Genomic DNA, 16,214 nt, shown 5'->3' on the forward strand with positions numbered 1-16,214 from the left:
TGGGGGAGGGGCGAGGAGGCCGGGAGCTGTCCGCGGTGCTGGTGCGGGCGGGACCGGGGGCCGGGCCCCAGGGGAGGGAGGCGGAGAGGGGGGACTTCCACGGCGACTCTTAGGGTAGTCCGGGCTTGCCGCGGCAGTAAAAGGGGTTGCAACCTCTTTAAAGAGCTCATCTCTGGGTAATGAGGGTATCTGAGGTTTGCCCTGCGGTTGGGGGAATCTCGACCTTTACGTCTTTGGTTTTTCGAGATCTGTCAGCCTTGGGTGATGGGGTGAATCACTTTTGGGGGGTCTCTGCTTTGAGCGATGAAGGTCTTGGATTTGTTCTAGATCCGAGGACTCTGACTGGGGGGTGATCTTGCTTGTTAGGACTCTGGCTTTGCCCTCATGATGAGAGAGGGCAATCACGTTGGGAGGCTTTACTTTGAGGACAGGGATACCATCTCCTTTAGGGGCTTTTCCTTCACTGTGGGCCGTGGTGGTCAGTAGTCTTCCCCGCGTGCCTGTGAATTGAGTTGGGGGATTCAGCCCTTGACTTGGCTCCAGTATCTGTGTGCATGAGAGAGCCGAGGCCGTTCTGAACCCCTGGGGAACACATGCTCAGGGACATGGGGTGGGGTTTGGCCAGCTTGGGATTTGTCCTTGGCTATGACTGCATTTGCCTCCCAGGACCGCTGAGCTGGAGTCTGTGTTGGTGTTTTGTTTTTTTTTTTTTTCCAAGAGGGAGGAGGAGGATCTTGTGACTGGAGGGGGGAGGGGCGGGGGAGGAGCAAACTATCCCAGGTGATAGGTTTGGTGTGAATGGAAAGGTTCTGGCTTGGGGGACAAGTCTTATTTTTCTTTGTAGGGCGGCTATCAGAAAGCAGTCCGGGATAGGTCCTGTGGGGCTAGTGAGAAGCAGCTGCCCTGGGTGTTTGCCTTTTTTATTACTGGTTTTGTTAGTAGGAGAGGAACTAGAGTTGGCTTTAGTTTTGGGGGATTGACTTGGGAGGTTTGATATGATTCGTACTGGAGAGCGGAAGGCTAGATTTTAGGGCTGGCTGGTTCAGAGACCCACAAGGCAGCCTTGTCGCTCACATTTAGGGTATTGGGCTTGGCTGGGGGTTGAGCGGGTCATGGTTTGGGGAATCAGTCTCCCATTCCCAGGGCTGGCACTGGAAAGCCCTGTGGGCTCACTACAGGTACTGGATTTCAGCCTTAGGGCATGGGTCTACTTTTGGGGAGCTAGACTTGGCTGCAGTTGGGAGGTTGTCCTGGGAGTGTATCTGGCTATGGGGTGGGAACTGAGATGGCCCTTGCAATCCCTCAAGAATGCGCTGAAGATCTGAATCGGCCCTTGTTAGTTTTGCTGTGGGTATGGCTGGGACCGAATTGAAATCTAGCTGTTTAGGTTGGAGAGGTTGGCTGGGGAGTTGACAGAGCCCCCGGTGGGAGCAGAACGATTGGGCCGAGGAGTCCTACCTTGGGGGTTTGTGGAGAGTTAAGGAGGGGGATTGCCCACAGGACAGGAGAGCCAAAGGGTTTGTGATTTGAGGACCCTGCTGTTCCTCTTCTGCCCAAGAGAGAGACTGAGTCCCAACCCCTCCCCACCCACCATAAAGGCCCTGCTTGCAAAAGTCTTTCCATCCCTTCTTTCCCCCACCCCATAACCCTAGCAGCCCAGGACCTGCACCTGGGACTTCGTGGAGGGGATAGGGGCTGTGTAAGGATGGGGGGGGACCGGCTGTACCCTGCCACCCTGCCCTGCACAGCTGGATGGCTGGATCCATGAGAAGATGCTGATGGCAAGGGATGGCACCCGGGAAGACACCCACAAGCTGCACAACAGATGGCTCCGGCACCAGGCGTTCATGGCCGAGCTGGCTCAGAATAAGGAGTGGTTGGAGAAGATCGAGAGGGTGAGCATGTAGACAGCCCCTCTTTCCACGACAGGGCTGAAGGCCTCACTGTCCCCACCCCTCACCGCTATCCTGCTGGCCTCACACCCTTGAACCAGTTCCATTCGCCTCTGTTTCTGATGCTAACAGTGTGATGTGCAGTGGTTCACATAGCCTCTTCAAGAGTTAGTTTGCCCATCTGTAAAATGGCCAGAATCTCTTCTAAATGGTGCCCGTATCCTCCTGTGTGTTAACATTTTCCTTCTATTTTTTTCTTTTCTTTTCTTTCTGTTTTCTGCTTTCTTTTTGTTTTCTGGATACTGGGGATTAAACCCAGTAAGCACGGAGCTACATTTCTAGCCCTTTTTATTTTGCAGATAAGATCTTGCTAAGTTGTCTGGTCTGGCCCAAACTTGTGATCTTTCTGCCTTAGACTTCCAAGTAGCTGAGATTATAGAATATGACACTGTGCTTGGCCACTGTTTCACCCTTTCCTATAACTTCTACCAGGCTTCCTACTGTACCATTTGGGGTTCTTTTTGTTTGTTTGTTTTGTTTTTGTTTTTGTTTTTGAGACAGGGTCTCGCTATGTAGTTCAGGCTGGCCTTGAACTCACTATGTAGCCCATGCTGGCTTTGAACTCACAGTGATCCTCCTGCCTCAGCCTCCTGAGTTATGGGATTACAGGTGTGTACCACCACCCATGGCCACCATTTTGGTACATATCAGATGAAAGCCCAGAAAGATAGGCTAGGGCAGCCCTGGGAAGCTCATGGTTAAAGTGAGCTTTGAATTTCTTCAGCCTTGGATTCTTTGTTGTTGTTGTTTTTTGTTTTTATGAGACAGGGTCTCACTGTGTAGTTGAGACTGACCTGGAACTCACTGTGTAGCCCAGGCTGGTCTCGAACTCACAGAGATCCTCCTGCCTCAGCCTCCCAAGTGCTGGGATTACAGGTGTGCGCCACCACTCCCGGCCAGCCTTGGATTCTAATGGCTGTAACCAGCTGTGGGTGGGACCTTGGAGAATTGTGTTACACTTTTGAGTTTACTCTCTGGAGTAAAATTAAGGACATAATAAATGTAGCTTCTTCCTTTGGCTTTTATCCACTAAAGTAGTCATACAAAGCCAGGTACCTAGAAACTGTAATTACTATGGAATTGTTATTTTTATGGTACTGGAGATTGAACCCAGGACCTTGTACATGCTAGGCAAGTGTTCTGCCATGGAACTACACTTCCAGTCCTTTGTTTTATTTTGTTTAGTTTATGACAGGATCTCACTGAGTTGCCCAGGCTTGCCTTGAACTCATGATATTATCTCTGCTTCCTCCATAGCTGGGATTACTGGCTTCCATCATTGTACCTGACTATTATTTTTAATATGCAATATATGGAGGGCTGGGGATTTAGCTCAGTAGTTCTGCTGTCTGCCTCACAAGTGCAAGGTCCCAAGCTTGATCCCCAGTACCAAAAAAAAAAAAGAGTGCAATATATGTAATTCTGGGTCACCAAGGATCTTGATCTCTGTTTCAGAGGGGACCAGACAGGCTTTTGCAGCAAGCTTTTTTTGTTTGTTTGTTATTGTTTTTGTTTTTATTAGACAGGCTCTCACTATGCAGTTCAGGCCATCCTTGAACCCACTATGTAGCCGAAGATGGCCTTGAACTTGTGGTGATCCTCCTGCCTCAGCTTCCTGAGTGCTGGGATTACACGCATGCATCACCACGTCTGGTCTTGCTTTAAACTTTAGATCCCAGAACATCTGCTTACTGTGGTTGAGTCCTTAGACCTATAGGCCCGATTGTCCCCATTTTTCTAACTTAGATAGGGAGACCCACATTGGTTGGCCTTGTACCCTTCAATGGTCACTGGTACTTTATACATGAGGGCACACAGCAAAGCTAGTCTTCTTGACTTTGAGTTTAATAAAAGTTCATTGTCTCCCTGCCTCTCCCAATCTCCCTGTCTTGCTCCCATTTCTCTGTCTCTTGTCTTGCTCACTGTCCTCTCCTTATGGTCCTACCTCTATGTGCATGTCCATGTGTCCCTCACTCGATGTCCTATCTGTCCCTGTCCCCTTCCCATGTCTCTGTGTCTGTCTTCCTTCTCATACCATCTGTCTCTTTTTCTTATCTCCTTCCTTGGTTCCCTCCATCTCTGGACCTATCTCTACATCCGCTTTTCTGTCTCCAACTCCCTGCCTCTGTCTCTCTCCCTTTCTTTCTCTTCCTGTGTCCTTTGCCCCCCCCATTTCTCTGTCACTCCCACCACCTGCCCCTTCTTCCTTGTCTCTTACCATCTACCTGCCTGGGACAGGAGGGCCAGCAACTGATGCAGGAGAAGCCCGAGCTGGCAGCCTCTGTGCGGAAGAAGCTGGGTGAGATCCGGCAGTGCTGGGCGGAGCTGGAGAGCACAACTCAGGCCAAGGCTCGGCAGCTCTTCGAGGCCAGCAAGGCCGACCAGCTGGTGCAGAGCTTTGCTGAGCTGGACAAGAAGCTCCTTCACATGGAAAGCCAGCTGCAAGATGTGGACCCTGGTGGGGACCTGGCCACCGTCAACAGCCAGCTCAAGAAGCTGCAGGTATGACCTGGCTGGGCCCGGTGGGGGATCCCTGCACCACTGCCAGATCAGGGTCAGCTCCCACTGGAGGGATTCTAAACTGAGGCACCTTGATGCAGGAATTTATTTCAATGGTATGGAAGGGGCTGGAAGAGCAGAAAAGGGTACTGACGTAATCCAGCTTGTAGTAACCATTGGAAACAGCCACCATCCCTAGGGCATGGAGCATGAAAGAAAAGAGTAGAGATTTATGGCCAAGCAGCAGTTGGTAAATAACCAGCATAGTGAAGGTTTCGGGCACCTGTTTCCTACACGGAGAAACAAGGGCCCGGAGGTGGGGAAGTGGCTTTGCACAGTTATGGTGCCATTCACTGAGCTCTTCCTCTACGGACCTGGGCGGAGTGCTCACTGATCCCTCCCAGCCATGCTAGGAGGTCGGTACTACTCCTAGCCCCATTTAGCTAATGGGGAAACTAAGGCACAGAAAGAGAAGTGCCTGATGCAAATGCACAGCCAGTATTTCCTTACAAATTGGGGCTCCTGAGGGCCGGGGATTTAGCTCAGTGGTTCCGCTGCCTGTCTCGCAAGTGCAAGGACCCCAGTTCGAACCCTGGTACCAAAAAACAAACAAACAAACTGGGGCTCCTAGAGCACAGGCTCAGGTCTGCATTATCCCCACTTCCAGCTGCTCTGTGCTCAGGACAGGTTTGGCCAGAGGTGTAGGGACAGTTTGAAGTGTGAACATTGTCTCCTGAGGTGTAATGACCCCTGCCTTTTCATGGCCGGAACAGTGGGAAACTGAGGCTCAGGGAGGTCAGCTTCCTGACCCAGGGGAGAAAGTGGAAGAGACTGGATTCCAATCCAGGCCCTTAGATTCTCCCCTGTACCTCTTGTGGATACATTGCCCATAGAGTTTGCTTATAAAATGCCTGGTGTAGTGTGTAGGGAAGAAAGCAGCTTCATGACAGCAAATGATACTGATTAGTATTAAATCTGCCACATTTTAACCAAATCACTTCTCTCTCTCTCTCTCTTTTTTTTTTTTTTTTTTTTGAGGCAGGGTCTCACTATGTAGTTCAGGCTGGTCTTAGACTCACTATGTAGCTGGGCATGGTGGTGCACACCTGTAATCCCAGCACTAGGGAGGCTGAGGCAGGAGGATCACTGTGAGTTTGAGACCAGCCTGGGCTACATAGTGAGTTCCAGGTCAGTTTCAACTACATAGTGAGACCCTGTCTCAAAACAAAACAAAAATAGTTGTAATGTAAGAGATGTCTTGAAAAGAGCTAGGCGTAGTGGCGCCCACCTGTAACCCAGCACTCAGGAAGCTGAGGCAAGAGGATTACTGTGAGTTAGAGACCAGCCTGGGCTATATACTGAGTTCCAGGTCAGTCTCATCTACATAGTGAGACCCTGTCTCAAAAAAAAAAAAGAGAGAGAGAGAGAGATGCCTTGAAAAGATCTCAGGGATCCCCAGGGGTCCCCAGGCCATACTTTGATGTAGTCTGTATGCCAGGTACTGTGAACCCCTTCTCCTACGATCCATGTGGGGGAGAGGTGCTGTCCTCCTATGCACCCCCGAAAAACTACAGCACAGAAAGCATCTCTGACTCACCCAAGGTCATACAGCTTCGAGCAGCAGTCCTGCCCACCTTTCTCCCTTGATGAATCTTAGTCCATAATGGGGAACTGTGAACCTTCCTGCTGGGCCCTGAGAACTTAACTACACTGAGGTCCAGACCCCGCTGGCTGGACAGAGCGGGCACATGGGTGACTGAGCCCTTTCTGCTCCGAGGGATCCCCCGGAATATCAAGATGCCAGGGATTTAGCTCAGTGGTTCCACCGCCTGCCTTGCAAATGCAAAGTCCCGAGTTCGATCCCCAGTATCAAAACAAAATAAAATGAAACAAAACAAAAACAGAGGTGAGAGTGGGCAGAGGTCAGGCAGAGGAGGGAGTAATCAGTAGAAGCAGCCAGGGACTGAGGGACAAGAGTGTGGGTGGTGGAAGCAGACAGATGGGTGTAGATCCCAGCCGGGACTCATGCTCAAGCCCTCCCTGAGCCCCCTCTGTCTGCCCTCTTTAGTGGACTCCCAGGGCCAGGGACTTGTGCACAGAAAGGACCCACTTAGCACAGTGCCCAGGATGTGATAAGCTCTAAAAAATGGGATCTGCCAGATCCCCATGGGGTACACCTACAATCCTAGCACTCAGGAGGCTGCAGCAGGAGCATCGCTGCAAGTTCGAGGCCAGCCTGGGCTACATAGTGAGACCCTGTCTCAAAAACAACAATAACTAGGGATCTGGGACTGTTAAGGTCCCACTGGAAGCAAGTCAGCTCAGCTGGGGTGGACTTGCAGAGAGTATCAGAAGTCATGAACCAGACATGGGAAGCCACAGGGAGTGCAGCACTCTGGACACCTGGGACTGGCAGCAGGAGCCTCTCCCTCCCCCAGCTTGGCAGATACTCGCTTGACCCTCACAAGCAGCCCAGCAAGCCTGTGGTGCCACTGCAGGAAGAGCCTCACTCTGGTCTCCCTGTCCTTTCTCCTGCTGAGCCCCCTGAATCCCACCAGTGCCAGCTTCATGGGCATCTGACCACCCACAGGTACCTCCTCCACGCACTTAGCAGGGATCCTAGTGCTGACCCCTCCTGGACAGCAGGATGGTGGAGAGTACGCATCATCACGGGCAAGGGCAGGATCTGGAGCCAGGCTGCCTGGGGTGGAGCCTGATTGTGAGTTAGCAGCTGGGTGGCCTGGGCTGTTATCCTGCCTCAGTGTTTTTCTGAGGAGCGTACTTACAGTATTGACCTCCTGGGGACACGCTGAGGACAAAGATGCAAATATACAGTTTCACAATCACTGCCCTGGAATATCTAAGGTTTGGTATTTGTTTAGAAGTTAAAAAAAAAACAGTTTTTAGTGTTATATGGCAAAGGTATACCGTTACCATACCCATACTGCATCCAGAAATTACTGTGGTCAGTTATCTCCCACCTTTGCTTTGGTTATTTATGGGATGCACAGCTGTTTCGTTGTTTCTGTTCATATTGCATTTGGGGCGTTTCCCCTTCTTCATATTGTTTTGCAAAAATATATTTTGAGAGGCCGGGGATTTAGCTCAGTGGCACAGCAGCTGTCTGGCAAGTGTGAGGTCCTGAGTTCGATCCCCAGTACCCCAAAAAATGTATTTTGAGGGTGGCATATGGAGTATGAATCTAGTGTTAAATGCAGGAACTGTCTGGGCTCCCCCAATCTTGCCAGTTGTGAGCCCGCACCCTTATGCTGACTGATGCCGTCTTGCCCACAGTGAGGAGCCGCATGCTTCCTGCATCCTGGCCAACACTTGCTACCACCAGACTCTAGCTGTTCCCCAGCCTGCTGGGTGGAAAATGACATCTCACTGGGGCTGGTGCAGTGCACTTGCCTTCTTTGGTAACTGGGGTCTTGGGCCTCCTTGTCCTTCTCTTCAGCCATTTGGGTTTCAGAGAGAGAGGATTTGGGGCTTCTGGCTTCCTCCAGAGTGCGGATGATGCTCTTTTCTCCCTGGGCATGGTGGGGGTCACAAGTCCCAACCAAGCCTAGCAGCCCATGAGTTGGGGTCCCCATTGTGCAAAGGAGAAGCTGAGGTCCAGAGGGGACAAAGGACTGGCCTACAGTCACAGCAGTGGGTGCCAGAAGCAGCCCGCACAGGACTCCCCGTCGCAGGAGACTGGGAGGCAACAAGGTGGATCCAAGTAGAATTGAGGCTCCCCCTGGGGTGAGGGCTTGCTACGTATGCTGTGGCTGGTGCCTGACACCCTTTCTCCAGCAGAGGGAGCGCGAGGAGTCACTCTGTAGTGAGTGTGTCGGCCACAGCCCCCAAAGGGAGCCCAACTGGGCAGCTGGGAAGAGAGGGGCCCATAAGTCCCTGCGGTCTCCTGGGGCTGCCTGAAAGTCTGGGCGCTGGGCATCTGCAGCAGGGGGGCCTGGCTGCTCCCCCACCCGTCTTTGTCCTTCTGCCCCCTCCCCTTGCTCTTTCTTGTCTCTTTTCATTTGAATTCTCCATTGCTGCCACTCTTTCTTGATCGCCCCTCATTCCTTCTGTTGGTGTTGCATCCTCCGCTGTGTGCCCCTCCTAACCCACCGCAGCAGGGACCCCACCTCCCAGCTCCACGTGACCCAGAGTCGTCTCTTGGGGCCTCCTGCCCAATTGTCCTACTGGTCCAGCGGCCAGATGGTGGAGTCCTGAGCTCCCGCTTCCCAGCCGCAGGCTCCTGCTTGGAGGGTGGGGCTGGTCTCCTGCCATCTGAGGAGGCCAAGCAGGAAAATGCACTGGAGGCGTTGCAGCTGCTGAGCTGCATCCGTGGGGCTCTCTGCCGCATGGAGATTCCATCTCTCCCTTTGCTTTCTCTGTCCCACATTTCTGTATTCTGCTCAGCATGGCTGGGGCAGGAGCCCAGATTCTGGAGTTATGCAATCCAAGGTTTGAATCTCCAATTCTATGGCCAGGGACCTGGGCACTGATTGTCTGCAGGAGTGGGGCCTGGCTGGCTCCCCACCTTCTTTGTCCTTCTCCCCCACCTTTCTGAGCCAGACTGTCCACTCATAGACTGGCAGCATGGAAGAGAGCTTGAATTCACATTCTGGCTCTGGCAGTGTTTAATCCAAGCCAGTGGCAGCTCCTCTCTGAGCCTTGGTTTCCACACCTAGAAGCAGCAAGGCGGGTCCAAGTAGGACTGAGGTTGATCTGGGAATCAGGGCTTGCTTTGTGTGCCTGTGGTGTGGCTAGTACCTGGGCTGTTTTGCAGGCAGTCTTTTCTGTTGTTTCTTTAAAAATCTTTGCTGAACATACCTGTGATCCCAGCACTCGGAAGGCTGATCCAGGTTGGTCACAAGTTTGAGACCAACCTAGGCTACACAGTGGGTTCAAGGCCAGTCAGAACTACACAGCAAGACCCTGTGTCAAAACAAACAGGCCAGGGATTTAGCTCAGGGATTCTGCCACCTGCCTCGCAAGTGCAAGGACCTGAGTTCGATTCTTGGTACCAAATAAATAAATAAAACCTTTGATGTCCTTAAAGTTATTACCATAAAGTGCACACTATTAATATGTACACTTCAGGGGCCTATAGCACATTCACACTACCGAATTCTCACCGTCCCATATCCGTTGGCAAACACTCACCATTTTCCTCCTGCTCACCTGTTCCCTGTCTCTCAGGATTTGCCTGTTCTGAACAGTTCACAGAAATGGAATCACGCTGTGTGGTCCTTCTTTCACTTAATGTTTTCAAGGGTCATTCAGGCAGTAGGACGTATCAGCGCTTCGTGGCTCCTCTGGTTTTATTTTATTCTTTTATCATTATTGGGGATTGAACCCAGGGCCTCATGCATGCTAAGCAAACTCTCTGTCACCTAGCCTGCCCCAACGATTTTAATGTTTAAAAGTAGGTTTTTTTTTCTCTCCCAGATACTGGAAAGTGAACCCAAGGAACACATCGATAGCCCTTTTTATTTCTTTGAGACAGGGTCTCACTAAATTACCCAGACTGGCTTCAAATTTGAGATTCTCTTCCCTGCACCACCTGAGTAGCTGGGATTATAGGCATGCACTGCCATGTCCAGCTAATTTAAAATTTTTTAATCTTTAATAGGGCCCATCTAAGAGAATAAGAATAGTATAGTGATTAATCTAACAAACAAAGCCAAAACACATTCAAGGAGTACCGGGCATGGTGGTGTACACCTGTAATCCCAGCACTGGAGGCTGAGGCAGGAGGATCACAGTGAGTTCTAGACCAGCCTGGGCTACATAGTGAGTTCCAGGTCAGTCTCAACTACATAGTGAGACCCTGTCTCAAAAAACAAAACAAACAAACAAACAAAAATTCAGGGAGTGCCTACTCCATGCTAGGTGCTGGGGTCCAACTGGGAATGAAACAAGCTTCCTGCCTCCCCCGACCTCTGTGGTGTTATGAGATCTCATGCGTTAACCCCTGAGCAGTACCGGATGTGGAGGGGGTGACAGGATGCATTACCCATTGTCGCTGTTGGCATGATGGGAAAAGCAAAGCCTCCTTCTCCCTCCACACAGTCCTGCTCACCAGGGCTGTAACTGCTCTCAACGCTTTCTTCTCTAACCTGGTCATGTTCTGTGCACATTCCTGCTCGTATGTGGTATGCAAACTGTGCGGGAACTTGCTATTTTCACTTCACAAACCTTCTGGATGTTTGTCCTGGTCACAAAATATGGATATAGGGCAGGGGATTTAGCTCAGTGTTGCTGCTCCTGCTCTGAAAGTGCAAGGTCCTGAGATCCTGAGTTCGATCCCCAGTGCCACCAAAAAATAAAAATAAAAAGGTTATATTCTGTTCTTTTAAACTGTTACATAGTATTCCACAAGGTGGTTTGATTTGACAATCAGTCTCTCTCTCTCTCCCCTCAGGGTTTTTTTTTTTCCAGACAATGTTCCTGTCTGTAACCCAGATTAATGACCTCAAATTCAAAATCTTGCCTCAGCTTCCAGAGTACTGGGATTCCAGGCATGTGCCACCATTGCTGGCTTATTAAAAATTTTGTATGGCTGAAGATGTAGCCCAACCTACTATGAGGGAGGGCCTGCTAGGGATACATCCCCAGTTCAATACAAAAACTTGTTTTGATAGATATTGCCTAGTATTTTCCTGAGAAGACAGTGACTATGCCTGCCGAGTGAGAGCTGCTGGCTCTCCACGGATCCATCATCATGATGTACTTACACTGCAAGGTACAAGCTTTTTCATCTCTGCAAATTTGAAAGGTGAAAGATGCTGGCTTGTAATTCTTTTTTCTATCACTAGGGCTTGAACCTAAACATTCACACTGAGCTACATCCCCAGCCCATTTAAAAAAAAATATTTGATTTTGTTTTATTTTGTGAGACCGGGTCTTGTTATGCGGTTCAGGCTGACCTTGAACTCACTATATACCCACGTTGGCCCTTGCACTTGTGGCAATCCTTCTGCCTCAGCATCCCAGGTACTGGGTTATATTGTATTTTTATTTCAATTTTTTTTCTTTTTTTTGTACGGGGAATCAAACTCAGAACCTTGCACTTGTGAGGCAGGCAGCGGCACCACTGAGCTAAATCCCTGGCCCTATTTTTTATTTTTAAGACAGGATCTCTGCTAAGTCACGAAGTTGTCCAGACTGACCTCAAACTTTTAGTACTCCCTCTACCTCAGCCTCCTGAGTGCTGGGATTACAGGTGTGTGCCCCCACGCCCAGCGTGTAATTATTTTAATTTGCATTTGCCTTCATGGTGAAGGAGACTGAGCATCTTTGTAAATGTATTTAATGATCATTGTACTTTTGAATCCTTTGTCCATGTTTGTAGAAAAAAAATATTGAAATTGTTTGAAATGTGTAGGGTGTGTGTGTGTAAGTGTAAAAGCAGAAAAGTGTCTGTCCCCAGAATCAAACTTGCTGGAGTTGTTTTCTTTTAAGCCATAGCTGGAGCTTATAACCATGACATTTCAGGCTTCAATTCTTCCCTCTCTCTGGAGATGGAACTCGAGGCCTTGCACATGCCAGGCCAACACTGTACCTCTGAGCTACCTCCCCAGCTCCAGACTGTCCTACAGAATTTTGTAAATTCTAATGCATTTTGATTGTTCTGTTCATCTCTGGAATGACTGTATAGGCAAAACATTAATGAAGGTCCTGAGATGACTACTTCCTCTTTGATTTCTGCATCTTGTAGTTTTGGGGTTTTTTTTTTTTTTGCTGTTGTTGTTTGGTACCGGGGATTGAACTTGGGTCCTTGTGCTTGCAAGGCAGGCAGTGGAACCACTGAGCTAAATCCCCAGCCCTGCACCTTGTAATTGTGCAACCTTTTTCAGTTGTGTCTTACATGGTTGTGACTTAGAAGGTTTGACTTTCTTACACATCTTTTTTTTTTCCCCCTGAACTTGGGACATTGCACTTGCGAGGCAGGCAGCAGAATCCCTGGCCCATCTTACACATCTTAATGTCTCACACAGATAACACAACAAACTGTGTTGGTTTAGATTCTGGAGATGCAATTCATCAGCACTCCAACCCAAATTGACTTAACCCACATAGCAGAAAACTTCGGGAGTATGCAGCTTTCAAGATGGCAGGTTAGGTATTCAAATTGTGTTCTTGGTGCTCTCTCTATTTCTAATTCCTCTGCGTTGGTCTTTTCCTTGGGGTTTCAGAATGGCCCCAGGATCCCAGATTTACATTCTTTGAATTTAGGAACCATGAGAGAGAGCAACTTGGCAGGGCACACACTTTCCCAGGAGAAGTGGGAAGAGGTTTCATTGGCTCATCGTAGGTCACGTGCCCATCTTTAATCAGTGTTCTCCTATGGCCAATTTTGGACCATAGGGTTTCCACAGTCCCTCCGGAAGCTGGGAAAATTTTCCTTGGCCTACCTTAGCTGACCTGACCATCTCTGACCCTGTCTGTGGCCAGGGGGATTCTAGTGTTCTGACTGGCCAGGCTTGGGTTGAGTTGAAATTCTGTTTCTCTAGTTCTGTAGGACTTGAGAGTGGGATTTGAGGTGCTTGGAGGAGAGAGTGGATATTGGACCAGCAAAACCAACAACCTTACACTACAGAACTGTGGGACCAAAGCGTTGACTTGGTTTGTTCTTCTTTATTTTTGGTATGGGCGTCGAACTCAGGCCCTTGTGCTTGCGAGGCAGGCGGCAGAACCACTGAGCTAAATCCCTGGCCCTTGACTTGGTTCTTGAGTGTGAATTTTGGTTTGCAGTTGTTTGCTCTAATCTGTTACCACTTAATTTATTATTTTGTTTTCTTCTGTAGCTTTCCTTCATCTGTTTAAAACCACACAAGTAATACATAAGTATATTCTTTTGTTAAATATCTTATAACTTGTAAATCCTCAGTAAAGCAATTTCCCTTCAACCCACCTCCCAATCCCATACCCCAAAAGGAACCTCAATAATTACCTGGTGTGAACCCTTCTGGATTTCTCCTGTGCCTTTACAAGTATGCCCACGTGGGCTTGTGATGTTCTTCTTTTATTTAATTTTCACGTTTAAAGTTTTGAACAAATACATTTTCCTGGTTTGGACATCAGAAACTATATTCAAAAAATCCTTTTGTGAAATTCTGTCCATCCCTATTCTGTATTCACTACATTCTCTTCCCCCAATAGGTACCATTTGTTATTAATTTCTTGTTTAGTTTAGAAAATTCTTATGCGAGTGCAGCTCACTACAAATATATATCATATGGAAAGTCTCAATTGCTTTTTCCTCTGCGCAAAAACTTTTGGCTACTATTCCGTACACATGCAGACTTGTTTAAACCATTTCACTTTTGATGGGCACGGAGGTTGTTTCCAGTTCTTAAACCTCTGCCGTGGTGAAATCCTTGGGCAAACGTCATTGTGCTTGTGTGCCAGGACTTCTTTAGGTACAGTCCTAGAATGTGTCGGTCAAGCAGATGCTCGTTTTGCATTCTGATGGGAACTGCCAAATCGCCTTCCAGAAAGGCGCTACGCTACCATTTCACACTGCCTCTCTCAGAGGCCAGACGTGCCCGTCTCCCTGCCATTTTACCAACACCGAATATTACCCATCTTCTACCCACTTGCCAATCTGGTAGATAGAAAAGGGTACCATGTAGGAATTTGCATTTTCCTGCTCGTTAGAGAGATTGGACATCTTTTTATGTACTTATTTCTTCTGTATGTTGCTTGTTCACACCTGATGCCAACACTGCCCCCCACCCCCAGCCATGCTGGGGATCAAACCTAGGGTCCTCATGCTGAACTATTATCCCTGGCTTTTTAAAATGTCATTTATTTGTTTGTTTGTTTTTTTAGACAGGGTTTTGCCTGCGTAGTTCAGGCTGGCCTTGAGCTCACTATGTAGCATAGACTGGCCCAGAACTCATGACAATCCTCCTGCCTCAGCCTCCCGCGTGCTGGAATTACAGGTGTGCACCATCATGCCTGGCTTCCCAGCCTTTTTAAAAATTTTTGAGACACAGTTTCACTATGTCACTAAGTTGTCCAGGCTGGGTTCACACTTGATATCCCCCAGCCTCAGGCTCCCTGAGTGCTGGTATTATTACAGGCATGTGCTATCACACCTTGCCAGCCTATTTCTCTTTGGGACATTCTTTTTCTTTGCTGTGATCATGCATTGAACCCATTACGGTGAAGCCCTGTTGTGTGTCAGGCACTGTTCCAGCACAGAGGATACTGCAGTGATGGTGATGAAGCCCTGCCCTCCCACGGCACCTGTTCTAGAAAGAAAGGAGTTAAAAGTAAACGTCATTTACTCAATGGTGGCAGATGCTAGAGAGGTAGGAAGCTGGACACAGGACCATTCTTTGACTGTTAGAGAAGCTAGCTCCTAGTACCTGTCACATACTTTTTCAGTTTGTCATCTGCCTTTTAGTTACATTCAACTATATCTATATATTTGGTCAGTGCAGAAGTAATTTTATGTATCAAATTTATAAATCTTTCCCTTTACAGTTTTCTTGCTTGAAAGGGTTGTTTTTTCCATCCTAAGGTTATCAAAGTATTTGTTCAGATTTTCCCCTTGTGTCTTATGAGTCGACTTATTTTGCTTAAGTCCCATCTGGAACCGTTTTCGGTATAAAAACACGGAAGGGATCCAGCTGAATTGGTTAGCCAGTTGGCCCAGGACCATTCATTAAATAATCCCTTTTCCCCTTGGGGATTTAAAATGGCATCTGTGAAATATTCTCTTGTGTATTTAGGAATGCTTTTGTGCTTTTTCTGTATCTTTAGCAGCCGCATCAACCATCCAAATCACTACAGCTATTTATTTATTTATTTTGCAGTACTGGGGATTGAACCCAGTGCCTGCACACTGAGCTGTACCCCCAGCCTGCCTTTCTTTCATTATTTATGCAGGTATCATTTTGAGACAGGGTCTTGCTAAGTAGATAAGCTGCCCAGGCTAGGTTCAAACTTGTGATTCTCCTGCCTCAGCCTCCCAGAGTGCTGGGATTACTAGTGGATGCCACCGTGCCCAGCTATGTTTTTCTTTTCCTTTCCTTTTTTTTCTTTCTTTTTTTTTTTTTTTTTTTTTTTTTTTTTTTTTTTTTTTTTTTTTGAGACAGGGTCTCACTGTGTGTTTGAGACTGACCTGGAACTCACTGTGTAGCCCGGGCTGGTCTCAAACTCACAGCGATCCTCCTGCCTCAGCCTCCCCACCGATGGGATTACAGGCGTGCGCCATCACGCTGGGCCCTAAGTATGTATTTTTGACATTTGGCAAAGTTGGCTCTCCAGACAAGTTGACTTCTCTGGGCCTCAGTTTCTGCTGTAAAATAGGGATGACATCAACCTAGAGGCTGATCTGGGATTAATGAATTAAGGGTCCGTTTTAGTTCTGGAGGTTGGGTAATAGTATTTGGGTGGAAATCTGATTGAAAGGAAGCGCGCCTGGCAGAGGGAACAGAAAAGGGACTAGCTAGTGTGTTGCAGAGTCCAGCGAGGGAGGGCGGTGCTTCTAGAGGGTTCTGAGCCTGGGGAGAGTGGAACGGTGGCCCAGGGCGAGTGGTTTGGTTGTCAGTCTGAGGGCACTGGAGAGCTACAGCATGATCAGGAGGGAAGGTGGTGCCTATTGACGCTGACCCTGTTCCCGCAGTCGATGGAGACCCAGGTGGAGGAGTGGTACCGCGAGGTGGGAGAGTTGCAGGCGCAGACGGCGGCGCTGCCGCTGGAGCCAGCGAGCAAGGAGCTGGTGGGTGAGCGGCAGAACGCGGTGGGCGAGCGCCTGGT

At 48.8% G+C, this 16,214-nt stretch overlaps 1 protein-coding gene across 1 annotated transcript in view; it reads left to right on the top strand.

The window, feature by feature from the left end:
• Window positions 1-16,214, top strand: part of Sptbn4 (spectrin beta, non-erythrocytic 4) — a 72,089-nt gene that overhangs the window by 40,309 nt on the left and 15,566 nt on the right. The window contains exons 19-21 of the mRNA XM_033765993.1: window positions 1,749-1,895; window positions 4,191-4,454; window positions 16,081-16,212. Coding sequence (XP_033621884.1) covers window positions 1,749-1,895; window positions 4,191-4,454; window positions 16,081-16,212 — 543 coding nt within the window. The remainder of the gene's footprint in view (window positions 1-1,748; window positions 1,896-4,190; window positions 4,455-16,080; window positions 16,213-16,214) is intronic.

Source organism: Fukomys damarensis, unplaced genomic scaffold, assembly GCF_012274545.1.
Source record: "Fukomys damarensis isolate Sample0158 unplaced genomic scaffold, DMR_v1.0_HiC HiC_scaffold_19, whole genome shotgun sequence".
Classification (NCBI taxonomy): Eukaryota; Metazoa; Chordata; class Mammalia; order Rodentia; family Bathyergidae; genus Fukomys; species Fukomys damarensis.